General features: G+C 38.0%; 1 protein-coding gene across 2 annotated transcripts; it reads right to left on the bottom strand.

Annotated features, from left to right (window-relative positions):
• Positions 1-1,943: 1,943 nt before the first annotated feature.
• Positions 1,944-23,269, bottom strand: TBCCD1 (TBCC domain containing 1). 2 transcript variants are annotated; one of them, XM_029215248.1, is made up of 8 exons: positions 23,206-23,269; positions 20,341-20,719; positions 15,994-16,149; positions 12,645-13,011; positions 10,656-10,842; positions 10,024-10,521; positions 5,356-5,506; positions 1,944-2,781 (listed from the first exon to the last, which is right to left on the bottom strand). In XM_029215248.1, the coding sequence occupies exons 1-7, from the start codon at positions 23,232-23,234 to the stop codon at positions 5,377-5,379; spliced, it is 1,746 nt and encodes a 581-aa protein (XP_029071081.1). In that variant the 5' UTR covers positions 23,235-23,269; the 3' UTR covers positions 1,944-2,781; positions 5,356-5,376. The 2 variants fall into 2 exon arrangements, with proteins under 2 accessions (XP_029071081.1, XP_029071082.1); XM_029215249.1 differs by having other exon boundaries at positions 15,994-16,101.
• Positions 23,270-24,708: the final 1,439 nt, after the last annotated feature.

The raw sequence follows: 24,708 nt of genomic DNA, 5'->3' as shown, positions 1-24,708 counted from the left end.
ACGTAAGTAAACAATTTTTTGGGGAAAAGGGATAAGAGTAGCTGCTGAATGAAGGGGATATGTAGGATTTAATTCACTTGATTGGTCCATCCGTTTTGGCCATTTAGAATATTAATGGTTGATGCTAAAGTTCAAAAGACAGATTTTTAATTGAACACTGAAAGTTTTCTACTCCATATAATCCTCTTATCTGCATGTCTTATGCCTGTGGAAATACAGAGATTAGTTACTGGAAGGCAGAAATCATGACGATATTTACACATTACATACCTGTACAGTATTCAACATAGTAAGTACCACACATGAAGATAAACCCTTAATAAATTATTTGGTAATTCTGTTAGAATAGAAAATAAAATAAGCATTCCTTAATCTTTTCTTCAATCAATCCCAGCCTTCTATCCACTATCATACTCACCTCCAGGTGAAGAAGCAAAAGCTTTTCTCCATGTTTCTTTCAATGTATCATTAGGTGAAAAAGTGGGTAGGCTAGAAATCAGCATGACCATTTACTTACCTTGGTTCCAGCTTTAGACATTTTTGGTACATAGATTGGTTTCCCCAGTGCTGAAATCCAGGAATAGCTACAGAGAGTTAGAGGCACAGAGACATTTATACTGGGTTGGTTTCAAATCAAACATTTGCTTAGTCAAGAGAATAGGATCCAAAAATTGAGTCAGTCATTTAGAGGCTATTGATGGTTTCTAGAAAAACAATCAGGATTATGAAATAAAGGAAAGCTTCAGTACCCTCTTTAATGCTTACCAAGCCTTGCTGCATTATAGACTTTGCTGACTCAAGACACCAAAACCCAGCCAAATTTTTCAAAATTGAAAACAGAAAAGTTCCTCTTACTTGGGCAATTTGGTTTTCTAGCAAGTAGCCACCTTGAAATCCCCCATGTCTTTTTTTCTTCAAAAGAACTTGCAGGAGATGAGTCAAAAAAACCACCCTCTAATTCTGAACAGAAGTGAAACATGTTCCAAAGCAGTAAAACTGACATGACAACTAAAGGCAATGCATGATCTTGTGTTTGGAAAAAAAGTCAACACAAGTGATATTTTGGGGATAATTAGAAAATTTTAATACAGTCTATATACTAGGTACTACTATTGTGCCATTGTTAAACTTCCTGAACTTAATCATATGTACTACGACTCTGTAAGAGAATGTCTGGTTTTAGGAAATACATGCTAATATATTTAGGAGTTAAGGTCCCAGATGTCTTCAACCTACCCTTAAATTGTTGAGCAAAAATAAAATAGTAACACTATACAGAGGGTTGGTAAAGTGAAAGTGGCAAAATGTTAACAGTTGGTGAATCTAGACAAAAGGCACGTGGGAATTTACATTCCTGCCACTGTTCTTTAAGTGTGAAATTTTTTCAAAACACACACATACACCCAAAAGATCCAGTCCACAAGAAAGGGTGCTACAATGTGTAGCCTGAGAGACAGAAAGTTACTGTGGAAATCCTGAATTTGCAAAGGTTTAGCTAAGCCCAACTTGCCACCTGCTAGGTGGCATTTCTCTGCCATGATATCATATTGTAACCTGTGTAGGGAACAGTTTTTGGTGCTTCATATACCTCTGATTTTAGGAATGAGATTACATCTTACTGAAACTCAAAGAAACAACAAATCAACTGTTCTCCATTTTAATTTTCCTGGTCAAATATATTCTTCTCAAAAGCCCAACTTCCTCATCTTTCCCCTTAACAAAGCCTCCAGCAAATATTTTTATAAATGGGATGCCCCTAAAATATATTTTGGTCAGCCAGAAAATGACAAATGTGCCTTGATATGAAGACTGTTGAATTACAAAGTATTAAGTTATATGCTTAGTTTTCTGAACTTTATAAACTTTAAAGAAAGTATCTAATTAATACCATTAATTTCATTAAACAATAGCGGTTTCCAAAAAGACACTTCTATTATTCCAGTGTTTCTTTATTTGGTAATGCTATCCTTGCTTGAATTTCATCAAGGAAGTTTAAAATAAAAACTCCAATTATAATTAAAACACATTCTGAGGGTTAATTTTCATTTTAGAAATAAGAGATCAAGCGCTTTTAGATATAATTACTAATTAAATGGCCAAAAAGCATATGAAACAATGTTTATCAGCAATCAGATTCATTAAACTGGTAACTGTTTTATCTTAAAGAACATAGCTTTCCCATCAAATGTAAACTTTATTTTGATATAACATCACAGAATGACATTGGAAATCTTTTCTAAAATTAAAAGTAAAGCTTTATCTTTTTACTGAAAGGAGAAGATTACTTTTTAGAGTTTGTTTATTGAAAATTTGAAGCAGAAAGTGAAATGAAAAAGATTTTATACAGTTTAATTGTTGCATACTTTAAGGACTAAAATATCTTTGTATAAAATCTTTCCTGTTATATTTATACTCCAAAAATCATACTTTCATTCCAATTCTTTTCTAAAAGGAGTAGTAATTTCCTTTTAAATAGTTACAAAGAACTATAAAACCTATTCTTAATCACTTTAATATTAACATATATACAATGCCTTCATCAACTTTTTCATTTTAGCATCACAAAATGAGCCTTCTGATATTCTATAAACTATATGTTTATATAATAGAAGTTTATCTAAAATTCAATGTAAACAGTAGCAAATGACATTGGAAGGAAACTTAAGGAAAGGTCTTAAATAGGAAGAAAAATCCCCAAAGTCTCTTAAGCAGCAAGAGCACCTTCCCAGTTTAGTTTCAACACGTGCACCATCTTGCATTCATCCTCCTGTTTCCAGGGCCCTGAATATGAAAAAAACAAAACAAAACAAAAAAACTAACTTTCTATCACCGTGTAAAAATAGGAAAAAATCCTTTTCGTAAAATCACATAAATCGGTCAGATGATAATTTAGAGTGATAAAATATGTGAAGTTAAAAGTTAATTACATTCCTTTTCTCTGAGGGTCACATTAGTTCATAATAGAAGAAAAGAAATTCATATATAGACATAAAGTAGCAGGCTGTGAGTCTAAAGATTTTATCCTCTTATAGTTCCCATTTCCTTTGTATAATCTTCATCAGATTTCCAATTCTTAATCTCAGTATTTATTAACTAAATATTATAAAATTCTTTTTTTTATAAAAAGTAATACACACTTTGAAAATGTAAACAATATATGAAAAATAAAGAATAAGTTTACGCAGCTTTGGAAAACAGTTCAGCGGTTCCTCAAAAAGTTAAACATATTATCTTGCAATTCTACTACTCTGCATAGTATACTGAAGAGAAATAAAAACATCTCTACACAAAAATTTGTACACGAAAGTACATATAGCAGCATTATTCACAATAGCTAACAAGTGGAAGCAACTCAAATGTCCATCAACTGATGAACAAATAAAGTGCAGCATATCCGTACAATGGAATAGTATCCAACCATGAAAAGGAATGATGTACTGACACATGCTAGAACATAGATGAACCTTGAAAACATTATGTTAAGTGAAAGAAGGCAGACACAAAGGCCACATATTGTTTGATTCCATTTATATGAGATGTCCAGAACTGACAACTCAAGCGACAAACAGTAGAAGTTAGAAGTTGCCAGGGACCAGGCGGCAGAGGAGATATGGGGAGTTGGAGGAATTGGGAGTGACTGTCAATGTATACGGGCTTTATTTTTAGGGTGATGAAAATGTTCTGGATTTGTTAAATGGTGATGATTGTACAAACTTGTGAATATAATCAAAGCTGCTGAATTCTTCACTTTAAAAAAGTGAAGTTTTGGGCTTCCCTGGTGGCGCAGTGGTTGAGAGTCCGCCTGCCGATGCAGGGGACACGGGTTCGTGCCCCGGTCCGGGAAGATCCCACCTGCCGCGGAGCGGCTGGGCCCGTGAGCCATGGCCGCTAAGCCTGCGTGTCCGGAGCCTGTGCTCCGCAACGGGAGAGGCCACAACAGTGAGAGGCCCGCGTACCACAAAAAAAAAGTGAAGTTTATGGTATGTGAATATCTCAATAAAAATTAAGAGTAAGTTTTCTCCTACCCTAGACACCCAGTCTCATTCCCCAAAGACAAACACTGCTAACAATTTCTTTATATCCTTTCAGAAATTTTTAAGGCATATAACTAGCATAAAAATATGTGATTATCCCTTTCCTTTTTTCAAACACACGAGGCAACATTTTATGCCCCCTGCCAGCTTTCACCATCACCCCCTAGAGGTCATTCAGGATCAGCACATGTGGGTGTGCTCCATTCCTTTCAAAGACACATTCCGTGGCATGGATGAATCAGTTCATTAGGCACCTGCCCTCTAATGGGGAGCATTTGGCTGGTTTCCAGCCTACAGCTATTTCAAACAATGCTGCAATGAACATCTCTTGTATATGTATGTGTGTATGTACTTATTTTTTATTGGAGTATAGTTGTTTTACAATGTTGTGTTAGTTTCTGAACATCTCTTTTAAACAGATCTTTACATACATGAATGTATCTGTAAGATAAATCTAAGAAGTGAAATTGCAAAGTCAAAGAATGTGTGCATTTTTAATTCTGATTTTGTCAAACTATCCTCCAAAAAGGTTGCACAAATTTACACTTTCCCCAGAGGTAACTGAAATGTCTTATCAGTGTTGTGTACTATGTTTTTGATCCTTGCCAGTGTGATACATGAAAAATAGTATCTTACATTTCTTTAATTTTAAGTGAAAGTGAGCATCTTTGTGTTTGTAAGTATCTTTCTGTGAACTACCTATTTATGTCCTTTGTGTTTTTCTATTGTTAGTCTCTAAAGATACTTTAAAATAGCAAAATAAGCTAATTTCTATTAAAAAAAAAGAATACTATGTATTTGGATTAAATAACTTCCAATAAATTTGCCTGTATCCATGTTCTCTTCTACTGAATCTGTAGGTCTCCTAGAGTTTAGTATTCAAATCTTCATTTGGACTAATTCTGGTAATTTATTAATGCCCATATGTACAATTAACAAAGATTAGCTAATTTATTAATTGATTTATGTGTGGAATAATGGGAAAGAGGAAAAATGTGTCAGAAAGGGTAAGACTTAAAACCATATATGGGGAAGTACAGAACAGCTTTGGATGGTCTAACTCGTGCCAGGCAAGAGACAAAAAAGACAAATTTGGCTATTATATTTGCCCCTAACTCTATAGGCTCCACCTGAATATTTTGCTTGACCTTCTCACTATAAAATGTAGTATATATGGGTATGTAAAAATCTGTATATGCTGGTGGGAGCGGTGGAAAAAATCAGCAATAGTTGGTAACAATATTCTATGTGGTTTTTTGGTATGCTTGTAAGATGTCCCCCAAAGAATTTGTTTTAAGTGCTCTCCACTATAAATGCCTACCAGTGTTTTGATGAGGAAGTCTTATCCTGCTGCTTGTTTGGAGCCTGCTGCAGGGGGCACAAGACTGTCCAGCTGCTGACGATGTCCTGTATTAATCAACCACTCATAAAACTTGTTTTCCACAAGTACCTGGAACTGCTTCCTTTGATCCCTAAAATTGCAAAAAGAATGTAGCAATACTAATTCATATTAATTTTACTCCAAGTGATTATAAAATACTTTAATGGGATAAATGTTAAATTATTTCTAGTTATCCATTTGTTCTCTCCGAATAACTGCTCTGTCCAGTTCTATACACTGAATCACCACCACCACCACCACCAAAAAAAAGATTGGTCAGATACAATTCCCTCTTTGTAAAAACTTATCAGTAATTATATATTTTGTTCTACTGTGGTTATTCACTCAACAGATATTTACTGAGGACCAAGTGATGCTGGGTAGTGTTCTGACTGATGAGGATAAATGTGTAAAGAGAAGAGAAATGGTCTTTGTCCGGGCAGGTTTGCACTGCATGATTCTAGAGGGTGCCATTCACATTGTGACCTATGTAGTCTGTGCTTCTTGTGGACTGAATATTCTAGTAGGGGAGATAGGTAAAAACAAAACAAACATATATATGAACTTAAGTAGTTGTAAGTGCCTTGGAGAAAAATAGAGCAGAGTAGGGAAAACAAGAGTATTTGGAATGCTAATTTAGAAAAAGGATGGACAGAAGCCTAAGATGACACGTAAGCAGAGATCTGAATGAAGTGATGGATTAAGCAAAATAAATATCTGGAGAACATTCCAGGCAGAGGAAACAAAAAGTGCAAAGGCTCTAAAGTGAGAGAATATTTAACATGTTCAGGATAAGCAAGAGAAGAGAAGCTCCTGACAGCCAGGAGCTAGCTTAGCACCATCAGCTAGGCCTAGGTGTAGCTGGGATCTGGCCTGCTGCTCTTCTGTTGAACATAAGTAATCCCATAGCACACCAACAGGGGACAAGGCCACTATGGGACAATGCTAGATCAAGGCAAAAAAAAAAACTCATTCCATAATCATATCTCAGGTCCAGACAAAAAACAAAACTATTTTGTGGTCCAAACCACAAAAATGACCGAGCATCACCCTTTCCTGGCTAATGAGTGACTGCTGTTTCTTTACAATTATAGTTTTAGCCCCTTTATTCCCTCCTCTTTAATATAAAAATTATTACAATACCAAATCATAGAATTACCCTCACTTCCAGATTGCATCCAACCCACAACAAAACCTTGCTTCCTACACCCCTCCCCCAAATCACCTAACAGCCAAAATCCAATTATCAGTTATTTTAAACACGCTTTTATAGAGATGAAACTAGTTCTCTCCCTCCTTGTAATGAGTAATAAAATCCAACTTTATTCTACAGATACGTTCCTGGTGGTGTTTGGCTGGACAGCAATGACTAAGTAACACTATAGTATGGTGGGAGGGAAGTGAATGAGGAAAAGAATGGCAGAAAATGAAGCAGAGAGGGCCTGGTAGGTACTGTGAAGGTTTTATATTTTATTCCAAGTATGATGGGGACCCATTAGAGGGGACAGAGCAGGGAAATGACATCATCTTATCACTTTAAAAGGATCGTGTTGGCAGTTTCTTTTCAAATTATTCAATAGTTCTTCTGTCTTCCCATGTTCCCAAAGTTAAATTGCATGCTCTTGCTGGTTTCTAGTGTTATCATGGATCTCATCATTTGAACATGCTATGATTCAGAGTCAATATTTATTAAATGCTTACCACATTCCAGATTCCACACATGTGTATAAGCTTTTCATATGTGTAAGAAAATCTAGCCATCTAAATACTACCAGCATCCAAACAACAGAATTGCTTTAAAAGAACGTTCTTCCAATGATCCATTTTTATATCACATCAGTATAATGATTATATTATATATGACAGTAGTTCACAGAAAACAGTAAAGACACTAAGAACCCAGGTTCTGGAACCAGGCTGACTAGGTGTGAATCCTGGCTCCTGTGTGACTTTGGATAAATTACTTAAATCTCTCGGTTCCTCAGTTTCCTCATCTGTGATAGGGAACTATTAGGAAGAATAAATGAATTAATACATAGAAGGTGCTTAGAACAGTACTTGGCACATAGTAAGTGCTCAATACATATTACCTATTATTATGGTCATCAGCACTATTCTGCTAAATTGAGAATGACTGAGCTGTAGTATTAGTATCCTGGTGGCTCAATCCATGAGATACAAACCAGGTGGAATGTTTGTAACAGATAACAGCAGTATTACTACAGTGGATTCCCAGGTAAAGCATGAGTTGTGACTGTTATTGATGTTTATATTTTTGGCAGGTAGCAACTGTTTTAAAGAATCTAAATGCAACTATGTAATTATATATTATATACTTCCTTCCTTAATCCATATGCCACAAGAATGCATCCAGAAAATACCATGGCTGGATCGAGTCTTTTTTCAACAATTTCTCTTAGAATGAAGCTAATTCTAACAGGGCAGGTCTCAGATATTGTGGGTGAACAATCTCACCCAGAAGATGTGTCTCACAAACTCATCACTAAGCAGGGTGCCTTACACTCACATTACTACACACAGTACAGCACACATCACTACAGTGTCTTACACACATATCGTTACTATAAGTTATCTTATTAAACTTTTATATCAATCTCATCAGGTAGAAAATATACTTTATATATGATATAGCTAAGAGCTAGACAGGTCAGATGACACATTCAATGTCACACAATAAGTGGCATGATCTATACTAATTCCTGAGTCAGAGTACTTTCCACTACAATATAGACACAGCTATCCAAAGAACACTAATTTTAACATCTAATAAAACCAAGAGATCTAATTAAAATAAGCATTTTTACTTACACATCAAATCACAGTTCTGGATCATCAGAAATAGAAATATTTTTAGAATGGCTAATTTTCCAAGATAATGACAACCAGAAGAAACAACAACAAACAAAAAGACTGATACCAAGCAAATGGAATCCAATTATTAAAGTAATAGTTTTTCTAAGTCTCAAGGACCAAGACATTATCAGAATATAGGACATTTCATGTAAACATCCTCCAAAAGAACTTGATACCCTTTTCTCAAACTAGCTCCAGCTCCCAAATGGACAATGCTGTAGAAGAAGCACCCCTCCATCTTTCAGTACTATGTTTCCTCTCCTAATCTCTCTAACAAATAAAATTTAATTAAATCCCAAAATACTTGTATAGACAATAATTACTTATTCTGAACATCCACTACTTTTAAGTTGTACATGCTATTCTGTCCAGAAGAAAACTGATCAAATGTTTCTAAACTGGGCTCCAATTTTTGGAGTCATCGTTAATTTTCTTGTCTTTTTTACAAAATCTTGCACCAAGTCTAGCCTCCTGTCAAAGTATTTCTGGTCTCCACCCCCTTCATCTCCACTCTAGTCCAGTTTCTTAGTCTAGAATATTGTAATATCACCCTGGCTTCCCTCTTTCAGATCTAAGTAGAGGATTTCCATATGTGCCAATCACATTTTTTAATCTGCCATAGCATCTGATAAAGTGGTTTGCATATTGTAGGCATTCTATAAATGTTCCTGAATAAATGAAATGGCTTTCATTCCATTGTTCAAAACCCTTTTATGGCTCCTATTAGTTAATTCCACTTAAATCTAACCTTTATTGCCTGATATTCAAGATTCTACATAATCTGGCTCAATCTACCCATCCAAGTTTAAATATCATTATCCATAACCAGAATCTTGTTTCAGCAACTGATTTCCAGGATACCTGAAGTCTGCTTCTGCTTCCACATCTGCTCCTCTAGTGCTGTTAAAAGTATGCTGCCCAACCCTCACTTCTTCTCCAAACTCTGCTCATTTTTCAAGGTCCAGCACAAATTCTATTTTCTCCATAAATCTCTGATCACCCACACTGATGTTTTCTGAATCTTTATATATGGTTTATATATAGCGTGTCCCTGGCTTCTAGAGTTCAAAGATCAAAACGCTTGAAATAAAATTTTGTGGTGGACATAATAAACTATAACCATCTACTATCATAAGCATGTTATTAAAAATAAAATATTTTAGTACCCCCAAAGTAAAAAGTAATTTTAGAATAAAAGACAGTATTCTAAATTGACTAAATTTAGCATTATTTTAAAACACTGTACTTATTTTTCACATTTTACCATGGATTAGGAAAATTCTGACAAAAACTGGCATTAGTCCATGGACCAGCATTAGGAGTCCACCCTTGCACGTCTGCCTGTGGAGTGGTGGAGCCAGGAAACCTGTATTTTCAACGAGCTCTTTGGATGATCCTGATGCACAATGCAGTTTGAGAACCACTAGTATAGTGCAGAGAAGTAAATTAAAAACTAAAACCAATCCATTTATGATTGACCTTATATATGATTTTTCATTCATTTAAGTCTTATATCTGCCAGTTAAACTTAAGCTACTTAAAAGAAAGGAATCTAATACTTGAGTATCCACTTGCTCCCATCCCCCAACCAAACTGTGCCTGGGATACTGACCTTAGTGAAAGACACACTATGTCTTTTTGATTTCTTTAGCACAATTATAAACACGTGCAGGTTCACTTGCTTTCCCATGGAGTTTTACATAAGACAAATTACTACTTTTAGAAAATACTCACTTTGTCAAACGAGCCTCCTTCACAGTTTTCTGCCAGGTCTGTATCTTTTTTTCTCTTTGGCCCAGTGCTTTCTGATATGCAGATGGAAGACCCCCAGGTATCTCTGTTGTGTCCCCTTCCATTTCAAAGGGAATAATAAACACATAGAATTCACATGGTGCTAAGAGTCGGAAGACACTTGTGCTGCTGTTGTCTCTGCACACAATCATGGGATTATCCCAATAGTTAGGCACTGTAGCAAGGCCAGTCCTGGCCATGTGGTCCTCCAGCATTGGGTAATGGGTATGAAAGGGGGCAAAAGTTACTCTCTGGTTCCCAGAGAGAATAAGTGGGCGTGTAGGCGTCAGAATGTGAAAGATGCAACCTGTTGTAGAAGAGATGGACAGACGATGGCAAACAGCAATGACTTTAACATTGTCACAGCTGTGGAGATGAAGAGCAGTCTGTACAGGGCCCAGGATGAAGGTGCTATTCCTGCACTTCTCAATTGTCACAGATCTGGAAAATGAGGTAAATTTCTCTGAATAAGAATACGATGAAAAATATCTGACTACAATATTATTCTGATGGCAAATAAAAGGACAAATCCTGGTCCAAAGAAAACGTCACAACATCAAAACACCCTTGCTTACCGTAAGGGAGACAGCAGATATACAAAAGTCTCGTTGCAACGATGAATCTTTACATGTGCCCCCACCAGAGTATCTGAGCTCTTGGCCAATGTCTGCTTGTAAACCTGGCTCATCACCACCAGGCGGTGCATCTTAGGGGCCACATGAGTATTACAAGCAATCTTAGCTCTTTTGGTCGTCCCTTCAACTATTTAAGAAAAATATAAATAAATGAGATTGTTTCAAAGAAAAACAATCAACCATACGAGGTTACACATGTCTACATGTATACATGTCTAAAATTAGACCCGTGTGAGGTTTAAAAAAATGTTAGATTTGGGTGTTGGGTATGCTATATTATTCTCTGTGCTTTTCTGTATATTTGCAATATTTCAAATTTTTTTGTTTTTTAAAAAAAGGTTAAACCTATAATCCATTCAACATTGCCTATAGATCTAAGATTTTTTCATGCCTACCCTTTAACTTAAGTAATGTGCCTAAGGCCATATGGCTAGTAAGTGGCAGAGCTGGCCCAACTCAAATAGTATCTTCTCCAACCAGCCTTAATTTATCATCCCAACTCTTAAATAATCTCTTTAAATTGCCATAATACTAATTCTGAACCCCTCCTAAGTTACTCACCACATCATTCCATGAACTGTATTTGGGTTCACGTCTTTACTCCCAGGATCATTACTGAGAGCACATCTTCCTCTTGAACGTGGTGCCTTAACTCACAAACTCACCCCTCAAGAAATCTGTGCAGGCTGCCCTCCTAACACAGTCCCACCATTACATCATTGCCTTCTCAGACTGTACTTCCCAGAAAACCATCAGGATACCCTTGTAAAGAAAATTGGCCAAATGTGGAGAGGTCACATAGTACGCTGTTCTTCTTTTAAAACAATTCTTATTGTTTCCTTTTATTAGAAAAGTAATATATGGCTCCTGAAGAAAATTTTAAATACTAGTAGTAAAACAAGATAAAAATTATTTGTAATCCTACTATCTAATATGTTTTGGTATAATCCTAAAAGGTCAGATGTCCTTTTTCCTCCAGTGCCTACCTTAACAACGTTTAAAAACTTACTTATATTCTTTTACCAACATCAAGAATTATGTAGTATCTCCTGTATATTTGTAGGAGCCTTACATATCTGAGAATCTGAGCTCATGCTAGAGCAATAGCTTGGTTGCATATATAATACTTGGGTCACTGTAGATGTTGCTCAACCATTTTCTGGTTTTCAGAATTATAAACATTTGATATGAAACTGATTTTTTTTTTTACATTTGCACGGAACCTATTTTTTTCTTTACCTTTGAAACTCAGAGATTGTGGAGGTATATTCTAGTTTTTTCCCATTAATTTTGCTTGGCCTTAGTACAGATACCTACTTCTCTTTAAACTTCTATCTGGGCCCTTCTTCTCTTAAAACTTATATCTGGGCCCAAAGAAGTCATACAGTACCTGAACCTATCCCTCTAGCCATCCCTGGACTATCAGGAATAGATACATTTGCAACCAAAGCGTAATTCTCTCTATTATGAATTTAAATTTCCAATTTAGAAATAGCTAGTCTGCTTGTGTCTGTGTAGCTAAAAAAGAATCTCATCTTTACACCAATTCTATGAGGTTGTAACTATGGAATGGCCAGTTTCTGGTAGGGTGCCTAGAAAATAGGAAAGCTTCAAGTAAATGAGCATGTGAGAGTGAGAGGGGGAAAAGAGTCCGAAAAGAGAAGAGCAGAGCAAAGAAAAAGGACCAACCGAAGTTGGAGTTTCTACTAACTGCAACCAAAACAACCTGGACTAATGAATCAACTCTCTCAAACTGTTGCAGCCTTGAGAAGAAGTCATATACAAAAGAGACGTTCCCTTTTTCTGTTTTATAGTAGCAATATTTTTTAGGTCTTCCACAAAAGACGTGTGATCATTAATATACCAGAAAACACTAGGTTCCTTAACCTGTCAATTCAATTTAATATAGATTAAAATATTAATAAATACCTTGGTGAGCCCAAGCCAATTTCTTCCCAGACTTGAGGCAAGCAGATATACCAAATGGATTCCCAGTTAAAGAGGCTCTCAACCAGGCTTCCAGCTTGTAGAAAGAAAAGGCCTTAGAGGTCTTTGAGAAGCCACTTTCTGCATGTAGTGGTTGCCACAGTGCAAGTTCATAAAGTGGATATATCTTCCTGGCTCCACTCACTGTACCTTCAATAAGAAAGCTGAGTGCTACAACAGCTTCTCGAGAGACTAGACTACTGTGGGTCGAATGAAATGATGCAGTGAGTTGTTCTGGATCTACAAGCAGTTCAAGGAGATCTGACAGATGATCACAGACAAAAGCTTGGTGACTGTAATCATTCCAGTTCTAAAAAATACCAAAAGAAAGCACTTTTAACAGATCAATGAGATTGAAACTCATTGTTTCAACAGAACAGTAAGACCTGAGACTTTTATATTTTAATTATTTTGTATTTATACTTTGCCTCATCCTCCCAAAAGCATTTAAAGTGGCTATATAAACCTTATAAAGATTTTCTGTGCACGTAATAGGTATAAACAGATTCTCTCTCTACCTTAGATAATTCAAAAGTAATACTAGTAGCTAACCCTCAGTGTGTGCCAAGCACTGTTATACAAACTTTAACATATTTATAACTAGCAACAGTCTTAGGATAGATGCTATAACCGTGCCCATTCTACAGATGAAGAAATGGAGATACAAAAAGGTTCAGAAACTTGCCCAAGGTCACACAGCTAGTATTAAATATTCTAAAAGTTTCAGATCAAACATAAAAATAACCGCCTCAGACATTCATTTCATGAAGCACTAGGTTTTTTTAAAAAATTACCTTCTCAAATTACAGAAGGAATTTCAAAATCTAATGAAACAAGGCAACTGCTCTTACAGTAACCAGATTTAAGAGAAGTTATAACCTTGGGGGCTTCTCTGGTGGCACAGTGGTTAAGAATCCGCCTGCCAATGCAGGGGACACGGGTTCGAGCCCTGGTCCAGGAAGATCCCACATGCCGCGGAGCAACTAAGCCCGTGCACCACAACTACTGAGCCTGCACTCTAGAGCCCGTGAGCCACAATTACTGAGCCTGCGTGCTGCAACTACTGAAGCCCGTGTGCCTAGAGCCTGTGCTCCGCGACAAGAGAAGCCACCACAATGAGAAGCCTGCGCACAGCAATGAAAAGTAGCCCCGCTCGCTGCAACTAGAGAAAGCCCACGTGCAGCGACGAGACCCAACGCAGCCAAAAATAAATATAAATAAAATAAATAAATTAAAAAAAGAAAAGAGAAGTTATAACCTTGGGAATAAGCTTTGAGTTGGCAGATGTACCAATAACTTGGCTTATTCATTTGACAGATATGTGATATGAGCAGTGTTAAGTGATGAATTATGCAAACTAAATAAGACATAGTTCCTGTCCTCAAGGAATTCAACAACTATGTAGTGAAATGACAATATAAACAAATAACTATAACACAGTGGGATGAGACCTATAGCAGAGATCTGTAAGATGTTCTATGAGCATGAGAAGAACAAAGAACTCCATTTGGGGAAAACAAATCTTAGTGGAGCGCTGTTTGAATAGATTCTTGATTGACGCTGGTAGTTATGCAAACAGAGCAGGGAAAAAAGCATTCTAGGCCTAGGGAACAGCAACCAAAGGCCCATAGGAGTAAAATCACCTGCTGTGTTCAGAGAAATGGAAGTTCTGGGTGGGGTGTAGGGAGCATGCTGGGAAGTGGCAGGTAAAGGTAAAATGGTAGGCAGGGACCAGTCACAAAAGGCTCTGTATGAAATACTAAGATATCTGGACTTTATTTTGTGTGCCAGAGACAAAATAAACTATTTTGTAAATAGCTATACCATTTTTCTTTTTAATAAACTCTCATTTGGACGCCAAAGAACATTTCAAAGCAGAGCTGTCCACAGCCTCACCTGCTCTTCCTCCCTCTTGCTGCATCTCCCTCCCCCACGGTAAGTAGGCCTAAGAAGGCTCCAAACAGTACAAGATGAAAACAACAATGACAATGAGAATTCACTGATGGAGTTCTGACAGGAGATGGATACAAAGGATCTGTATTTTAGAAAGTCCAGTGTAGTAGGTGGGCTATAGATTGAAAGCAGGGTGACCAAGTAGGATCTAATTATAGAAATCAAAGCAAAAAAAAAAAATGACATTAGGGCCTATACAGAGGAAGAAAAAGGATAAATTTTATTTTGGCTGCACCTCGAGGCTTGCAGGATCTTAGTTCCCTGACCAGGGATCGAACCCAGGCCCCCGGCAATGAGAGCACCGAGTTCTAACCACTGGACTGCCAGGGAATTCCCAAAAAAAGGACAAAATTTTAAAGAGTTATTTTGAAGGCAGAATCAGTAAGACTTGACAACTAACTAGGTATGGGTGGTGATAGAGAAAGCATGGGTGGCTGGTGGTAACTTTCACTGGAATGGGGAATACAAGATAATTCAAGTGAAGGGAGATTCTACTGTAGGGACATACAATCATCTCCCAAACTGAAGTACAGGGAAACCTCATCAGAACTGGAACTGGAAAGCCATCTTGAACCTGGTTCTCTCTCAGGTCTCTCTGCATGTCTGTTCCATTCTCTTCTTTATCTCAGAGTTGCTAATCCCTCATAACTCCAGGTCACTCACGGATGTGGTAGCTATTCTGGTCCTAATGCCACATGAGCTACCAGCAAATACCTATCACCAACTGGGTAATTTCTTCAATCCCTGGGGTACTGATTGGACCAGATCATCATTTCAAATCAGACCAATTTCAAATACATACCTAGGAATGGGTTATTCTAGTCAAGTGTCCATCCCTGGTCCAATCAGTTGCTGGGAGAGGTCATGCTATAGCACAAACTAAAGTCACCATATACTGGTGCTTACGATGCAACAAGTCTCATGCTATGTATTACTGAATTCTCACAGCCATTCAGAAATAGGCATTATCATCTCCATTTAGAGAAAAGAAGCCAAGCTAGAGAAGTTAACTGAGTTGCCTACAATCATGTGAAATCAAATTCATTAACATTTGCAAAAATGGGAATGCTAGTAAGAGTAGAGTGAACGATTTGCCTGAAAATTATCTAAGTGATTTTTGTGTCGTTGCAGGAACTGAAATCACTTCTCTATCTTGATTAAGATTGCACATATTGATTTCGTTTTATAATTAGGAAAAGAAAGCAAAAACAAAACAAAACAAATCAAGCCAACAAATCTCTGGCTTATATAAGCAATTCAAAGTAATTTTTAATGAAGGCAAACTGTCTCCCTCACAAATTGTCCCTTTCAGAGAAAGAGATCATAATTTAAATAGTACCTTATTATGACAACTGGATTTTTCAGTCAGGTCAGGAGACTGAGATCTGTGTCTGGGACTAGGCCACTCTTCTCCAATCAAAGATGTCCTCAGGGAGACCTTGTTTAACTGTTGTATATATAAGAAGAGCAGAAACTGTAGGGTGTCCACTGAAAGCTGTCCAAGAAGAAAATAAATGATGAACACATGTCTTAAAACAACATCAACCACTATTAGATACAGTAACTAAGTAGATATAGTAAAAGAAATTCACAACAGTGTGCTGATCCTAAGAAAACAAATGTGGAAACGTTGCTAGCATTGGATATGTATGTCTCTGATACCCAGATGTAGGAGTTTCTAAAACTAATTAAACTGGAGTCACTTACTTTCTCAGAAAGCTATGTAGCATCTATGGCCATAGTCATTCTCTCCCAAAACTGATGAATTGGAAAGGATGAAGTACATACTTTTTTAAAGTATATTATTCCAGAAGTTTACAATTACAATAAAAAAAAACAGTAATCTGAATAAACAAATAGATGAAAGAAAGGAAGAAGGAAATTTAATCAAGACACAGAGGTTAGTTTAACCTGATCACAGACTTATCAAGAAAGTTCAGGATATCAGTGCAACACCTGAAATTGTATGCAATTTTTTGGTGTATATGCATTTTGTGGGGAGTAGGCCTCAGGTTCTCATCAAATTCTTAAAAAGGGTGTTTGACTTAAAAAAAATACTACTGGTCTGACAGATGTTAAGTCATTTCTTATTTGAAGAAGGGTGTGGTTTGAAGCTCAGGATTTGAAGCTCATGATTATCCTCATATACCTATTCCCATACACATACAAGAGAGGCAAAAAAGTGAAGTAATACATCTGGGTCTACAGCTATATTCACCCTGATTCCCAACATGGCTAAAAATCAGTATGCCTAGAGAACTTAAAAATATGGATTCTCAGGATCACCTAAACCTACCAATTCAATCAGCTGTCAATGTGGAACCTCATGAATCTATATATTTAAAAAAATTTTTACTTGCTTAATTAAACTTTTTGAGGTAACTGCAGTTTCACATGCAAGAACAGAGAGATCCCATGTACTTTTTATCCAGTTTCCCATCTTGCAAAACTATCATACAACAGCACAGCCAGGGTATTGACACGGATGCAGTCAGGGTACAGAACACTTCCATCCACGCAAGGTTCCTTCATGTTGCCCTTTTATGTATAGCCTTTTATTCACGTGGCAATCCAACACAGGGCATCTGGTTGGATGAGTCTCTAGGCTGCTGTCATCTAAGCAATGACTCAGGGATCTAGGCATCTTCTGTCTTTTGAAGCCACTATTATACTAGTGGCTCCACTTCCCACCCTACCTCACCCCTTCTTTAGCCCCTAACCACTTATCTGTTCTCTATCTCCATAATTTTGTCATTTCAAGAATGTTACATAAATGGAATCATATAGTATGTCACCTCTTGGGATTGACTTTTTTCACTCAACGTAATTCCCTGATTTTATACATACTTCCATTTAACAATTATTTGTTATATTATCATTATTCCTTCATATACCTGCCTCTCCATGAGACTGTAAGATCTTTCTCTCTTTCGCTTTTATATTCCTAGTAACTAGCATAGAAACTAGTACATAGTAAGCACTCAAAAAAAGTGGAGCTTCTTGAAGGTTTTATTCATCTCTGTATCCACAGCACCCACTACTGTACCTAGCACATAGTAGGTACTCAATAAATGTTTAATTAATGAAAACTATAATGCCCTTCTCCTCCTGGTTGCTTGCCAAACTTTTTTTTCAATCTCCAAACCCTTGTTTAGATATTATACCATGTGGTAGAGACTGGCTAGATGCTAACTAAATGCCTTTCCTTCCTGATCACACAATTAGATGGCATTTCCCAGCCTCCTTTGAAGTTGCATATGGTATAACTGGGTTAGTCAATGGAATGTGGGTGGGTGGGTTTACATACACTGCTTTTAAGCCTCCCAAAAACTTTCCCAAAGAAATGGAAGTGAAGGACTCAGGCCCTAGTGGGAATGGCTGTGGCAAACTGTATTTTATTTGCAATTGTTCACTTCCTCATCCTCCAAGAGGCTTACACGGCCCTTCCCATGGCCATGGGATTTCCCTGCCTCCTGTGAGGTAGTTTACCTCCCATCTTATTAATTTCAGGCATGGACATGTGACAAAGCTTTTGGCCAATGGAACAAAAGTGGTTGTAGTTTATGTCACATCTGAGCAAAAGTTTTAAGAGGCATCAAGACTTTTCTCCTGCTCTGTTGCTCTTCCCTTCTATCCCAAGAATAGACATGACCTACATAGAAGCGGTTTCTTCACCCTGAGTCTCCAAATGGGCAGACACATAGAGCCACAGCCTGGAAAAGAGCCATAGCTAAGGTGCAGCCTAAATGTAAAATAAGCAAGAAATAAACCTTAGTTACTGTAAGCCACTGAAATTTCATTTTTGTTTGTTTTTAACCTAGTATAATAGTGGCTCCAAAAGACAGAAGATGCCTAGATCCCTGAGTCATTGCTTAGATGACAGCAGCCTAGAGACTCATCCAACCAGATGCCCTATGTTGGACTGCCACATGAATAAGAAATAAACTGTTATTGCACCAAGCCACTAAAATGCTGGGATCACCTGTTACTGTAATAGCCTACCCTGATTAATATACTTTCTCTGTGAAGTCTTTCCTTATCACCAGAATTAATCATTCTCTTCTCTATTCTATTTCTGTACTTTATGCGTACTTTTATTGCACATTCCATACTATTAAACAGCACTTTTTAAACTATAGTCGATTTACAATATTGTGTTAGCTTTAGGTGTACAGCAAAGTGATTTGGTTATACATATATACATATGTTATATATTTATATTCTTTTTTTGATTCTTTTCCATTATAGTGTATTACAAGATATTGAATATAGTTCCCTGTGCTACACAGCAGATCCTTGTTGCTTATCTATTTTATATATGGTAGTTTGCATCTGTTAACCCCATACTCCTAAATTATCACTCCCCCTCTTCCCCTTTGGTAACCACAAGTTTGTTTTCTATGTCTGTGAGTCTGTTTCGGTTTTGTAAATAAGTTCATTTGTACTATTTTTTAGATCCACATATAAGTGATATCATATAATATTTGTCTTTCTCTGTCTTACTTCACTTAGTATGATAATCTCTAGGTCCATCCATGTTGCTGCAAATGGCATTATTTCATTCTTTTTTATGGCTAAGTAATATTCCATTGTATATATACATACACACACACACACACACACACACATATATATATATATATATCAAAATATATCACATCTTCTTTACCCATTCATCTATTAATGGACACTCAGGCTGCTTCCATGCCTTGGCTATTGTAAACATGCTGCTGTGAACACTGGGGTGCATATGCATCTTTTCAAATTAGAATTTTCTTTGGATATATGCCCAGGAGTAGGATTGCAGGATCATATGGTAGCTTTATTTTTAGTTTTTTAAGGAACCTCCATACTTTTTTCCATAGTGGCTGCACCAATTTACATTCCCACCAGCAGTGTAGGAGGGTAACCTCTTCTCTACACCCTCTCCAGCATTTATTATTTGTAGGCTTTTTGATGATAGCCATTCTGAACAGTGTGAGGTAATACCTCAATGTGGGTTTCTTTTTTATTGGAGCATAGTTGATTTACACTGTTGTGTTAGTTTCTGCTGTATAACAGAGTGAATCAGTTATACATATACATATATCCACTCTTTTTTAGATTCTTTTCCCATATAGGTCATTACAGAGTACTGAGTAGAGTTCAGTGTGGTTTTGATTTGCACTTCTCTAATAATTAGTGATGTTGAGCATCTTTTCATGTGCCTGTTAGTCATCTGTATGTCTCCTTTGGAGGAATGTCTATTAAATAGCACTTTTTTACACACCAGCTTCACCTACTAGTCTATGAGCTCCATGAGGTCAGAGCTGCTGTTCTAATCATCTTTGAATCTCAGCATATAGCAGACGCTCACTTAAAAAGAGTCAGGTGCTCGGACCGTAACATGTCAGCAGTTCATAAGCACTCATGTACCTCAATAGTTTTAATGTCAATGAAAATATTTCTCTTCCAATTACAGGGTTTCTATAACATTACTGCTTTAAAAATAAGTGAATAAGGATTGCTAAGTAAGGACTAACTCACTAAATATTGCCAAACTGGAACTGCTAAAACTTAAATGGTGCTTTGGCATCACATGGTCATTAAAACCTTAAACTGCACACTGTACAGCTAGTACAAAAATTTTAAATAGTTTATTTCCCAAAGTAATTAAACACACATACATGTACACATAAATCCATACCTGATTTCTTTGCTTTTCGACTTCATCCTCAGACATGCAGTTGGACAGAATTTCAGACCATTCCAGGCGCTCCTTCGGTGTCTTCACTGCAAGACTATCAAATATTTCAAAGTAAAGCCATGCCAGATCCTTAGCCAACTGCAGCTTTCCACACGCAATGTGCCTCCATGTAGACCAGGACAGGCGTGGGTAACCTCCCTCTGTGGCCCGGGTTCGCACATAGGTGGATATCTTCCTGAGATAGTGAAGACTGAACTTGGATGGAGGGGGGACCTGCAAGGCGCCCACTATAAAGGGTTCTGCTTTCACCCAGAGGAGAACTCCGGACTCATCCATATTATCTCTAAGGACATCTGTGTGAAAAGGCTTCTTTGCATACCTAGGAAACAAAGTTTCTTCACAAGCTAATTTGAAATAAAATGCATTTACACAGTTTCTTGTAAGGTGACCCCTCCCTTAACTGTTTTTAAATGTACTATGTCAATTTAAAAAGTGGATCTAGTTCATCAAACAAAAGCAGAATAGATTTTTGGTCAGATCTCATTATAATCTATTTGAGCAAGAAAAATATTGTAATAAAACTATCTCACTTGAGTTGTTCAAAGTGGTTGTTCAAGGAAGTGTGTAAATGCATGAGGTATGAGATAGATGCCTGCTCAGGACGAAGAAAAGAAGAAATGGGAAAGAGCCATCCTATCACCAGAAATCTTGCTCTATCCTGAGGGGAAACACTAGTCAAAATAAGGGGAATAAAATTTCAAAGTCCAATCACTTACACATAGAGGATGCCTGATTAAAGATCTGGATGTGTTAGCTGACCATATGAGCTCAATATGAAGCACTAGCACAGGGTGGCAGACAAAAATGCTCAGGTAGGGCTTCCCTGGTGGCGCAGTGGTTGAGAGTCCACCTGCCGATGCAGGGGACACGGGTTCGTGCCCCGGTCCGGGAAGATCCCACATGCCGCGGAGCAGCTGGGCCCATGAGCCATGGCCGCTGAGCCTGCGCGTCCGGAGCCTGTGCTCCGCAATGGGAGAGACCACAGCAGTGGGAGGCCCGCGTACCGCAAAAAAAAAAAAGAAAAAGAATGCTCAGGTAAACGTAGGCTGCAAAAATAGATCAAGGAAAGTCAAAGCATCTTTAGTCTCTATAACAGTGAACCTGCTCTGGCATATTCTACTGTCCTTAGTTCAGATGCAATATTTTTAGATTTTGTTTGTTCATTGTTTGTTATAACAATACATGATTTTTAGGAAATATTTGTTAAATATGTAAAAATAGAAGGGGAGGAAATCATCCACAGTCCCACCACCAAAGGGAAACTAGCTAATATTTTACTGTACTTCCTTGCTTTTTTTTTCTACACAGGTTAGATATTAGTTTTTGAATTGTCATAGTTGTGATAATACTATATATTCTGTATTATTTTATAATACAATTCTGTCTTATTTTAAAAGCTTAATAGCACTCTAAATAAATGTACCCCAGTTTATTCAACTGTTCTATTTTCAGACATTTCGTAGGTTTAAAATTTTTCACAAAAACAAGATAGGCAAACTATTGATCATTGTTGAAGCTGGATGATGAATACATGGGGGTTCACTTACCTATTCTACTTTTGTGTATGTTAAAATTTTCCACTAAAAAATGTTTAAATGTTTTCACTTTTATAAATAATGCTATAATTACCATCTTTCTGCATATTTTCTGCATTATCATTAATTCCCAGAGAAAATTTTCAGATGTGCATTTGTGAAATGAAGTAACTGAGATTTCTGAAGCTCCTGACATATATTACCATTGCTTTCCAAAATGATTATATCAAATTGTTCCATCAATTTGATTATATCAAAATGTTTTATTGCTATTATTATGTTTTGCATTTGACTTTAAGAAAATTCTGCTTCTTTTGGGAATTCTCTGTTCAAAAAGTAATTGACATCAATTGAGTGCTTTACTATGTGCCAGGTAGCATTCTAAGTATGTCATGTTCTTCACCTTTCATCCGCACAACTACCTGGAGATACATATGATTATCCCCATTTTCAGATGAGAAAACGGAGGCTTAGAAAAGTTAAGGGACTTACCCAAAGTCACATACTTGAGTTGGCAGAGCCCTGGATTAGAATTCAAGTCTGTCTGACTTGAGAACTGTGTTACTTACAAATGTATTTTAGGAACCCAGTTTTGGGAGACTCTGGAAAATAGGAGTGAATCCAGAAGAGAATGACCAGAATGACTGGCCTTAAATGGAAGGCCACCTAAGGACCAGGTGTAAGATCATGGAAGCATAAACCCAAAAGAAGGGTGTGAGAGGGTAGATGGCAGCTGTCTTCCAAATTGGGAATGGTTTAACGTCCCTCTGAGTAACACCAGACGATGAAAGTTCTGTGAGGAAGATCTTAGTCCGCTCCAAAATGAAAATAGGCTGCTCTGTGAGGTACTGACCCCTGTCCCTGAAGTTAGCAATCAAAAGCCAGAACCTGGGGATGAACCCTCTATTCTAACCTCGAAACTAGAGAGGGCTAAATTCGTAAACATAAACTGGGGCTCCTTCCCTCTTCAAGAGCTCCCCTGGGATGCGCTGGGATCCGGCTTATTCAGGCAGGGAGATCGGCGTGAGGCCCAAGGCGGTCCTACCGAGGCTTCGCCGCCACCTCGTCCGCTCTCTGGGGTAGGACGCGGTCCAGGATGGGACTCTGAGTGGGCCGCCCGAGCGCGCCCCGATCTCACTTCAGGAACCGAGAAGCCCCAGCTGACAGGGTCCGTAGAGGACCCAAGACCTGGCGACTGCGAAGGCGGCCTCCCCAGCCCGAGCCCGAGGCGTGATGGGCTCCTCCCTGTCACCGGCCCGCGCGCGGTTACCTGCGAAGATAGGGGCCAACCGGCCGCATCTCCCAGCGCGCAGCCGCGCCTCGCCCGCCAGACCGGCCCGCGCCCGCCGCCCACCCACTGCGCAAGCGCAAGGCCTCGCACCACCGAGAGCTGGACGACAACGTTGCTAGAGTGGCCCGGTACTTCTTCCGCGATTTGGGAAACAGTTGGCTGAGGCTGAGAGTCCTTGATGCTGGAACGTGGAGCCAGATCCGGCCGCTTTGTGGTGTCGTGCCTTTCTACTCAGGGTATTAGGAAGTTTTCCATTGCTCCACAGAGCTGTGGTCAGGCACTAGCTGCTGGTAAGGTCAGCACGCTTTGATCAGTAACAATAGTGATAATGACAGTTTACATTTATAGAATGCTTACTGTGGGCTGGGCACCGATTAAAACACCTTTACGTATCTTATCTCAGTCTTCCTAAGAGCGCTCTAAGTACATTTGTTTTACTGATGAGGGCTTAGAGAGGTGAAAGTAACACAGAGACCGAGCTAAGACACAAACCCCAGGATGTCTGAAGCGAGAGCCACCAGGGTTAGCTCCTTAACTGTTAGCTTTTCCTACATGTTACCGCCTTCAGGAAGCTTTTTTGGATTTCACCCATCATAGGAACATAACTCCTTCCTCTAAAACTCCATATTATGATTTTTGGTCATTTCCTGCTTTTTTTAAAATTTATTTTTTATACAGCAGGTTCTTATTAGTCATCAGTTTTATACACATCAGTGTATACATGTCAATCCCAATCTTCCAATTCATCACACCACCACCACCACCACCCCGCGGCTTTACCTCCTTGATGTCCATACGTTTGTTCTCTACATCTGTGTCTCAATTTCTGCCCTGCAAACTGGTTCACCTGTACCATTTTTCTAGATTCTACGTATATGTGTTAATATACGATATTTGTTTTTCTCTTTCTGACTTCACTCTGTATGACAGTCTCTAGATCCATCCACGTCTCAACAAATGACCCAATTTCGTTCCTTTTTATGGCTGAGTAATATTCCATTGTATATATGTATCACATCTTCTTTATCCATTTGTCTGTTGATGGGCATTTAGGTTACTTCCATGACCTGGCTATTGTAAATAGTGCTGCAATGAACATTGGGGTGCATGTGTCTTTTTGAATTATGGTTTTCTCTGGGTATATGCCCAGTAGTGGGATTGCTGGATCGTATGGTAGTTCTATTTTTAGTTTTTTAAGGAACCTCCATACTGTTCTCCATAGTGGCTGTATCAATTTACATTCCCACCAACAGGGCAAGAGGGTTCCCTTTTCTCCACGCCCTCTCCAGCATTTGTTGTTTGTACATTTTCTGATGATGCCCATTCTAACTGGTGTGAGGTGATACCTCATTGCAGTTCTGAGTTGCATTTCTCTAATAATTAGTGATGTTGAGCAGCTTTTCATGTGCTTCTTAGCCATCTGTATGTCTTCTCTGGAGAGATGTCTATTTAGGTCTTCTGCCTATTTTTGGATTGGGTTGT

The sequence above is a fragment of the Monodon monoceros genome, unplaced genomic scaffold (assembly GCF_005190385.1).
Source record: "Monodon monoceros isolate NGI ecotype Baffin Bay Population unplaced genomic scaffold, NGI_Narwhal_1 Super_Scaffold_11, whole genome shotgun sequence".
In the NCBI taxonomy this organism is placed as follows: Eukaryota; Metazoa; Chordata; class Mammalia; order Artiodactyla; family Monodontidae; genus Monodon; species Monodon monoceros.
Note: the sequence above shows the minus strand (reverse complement) of the source record. Positions and strands in the feature narration are given on the sequence as shown.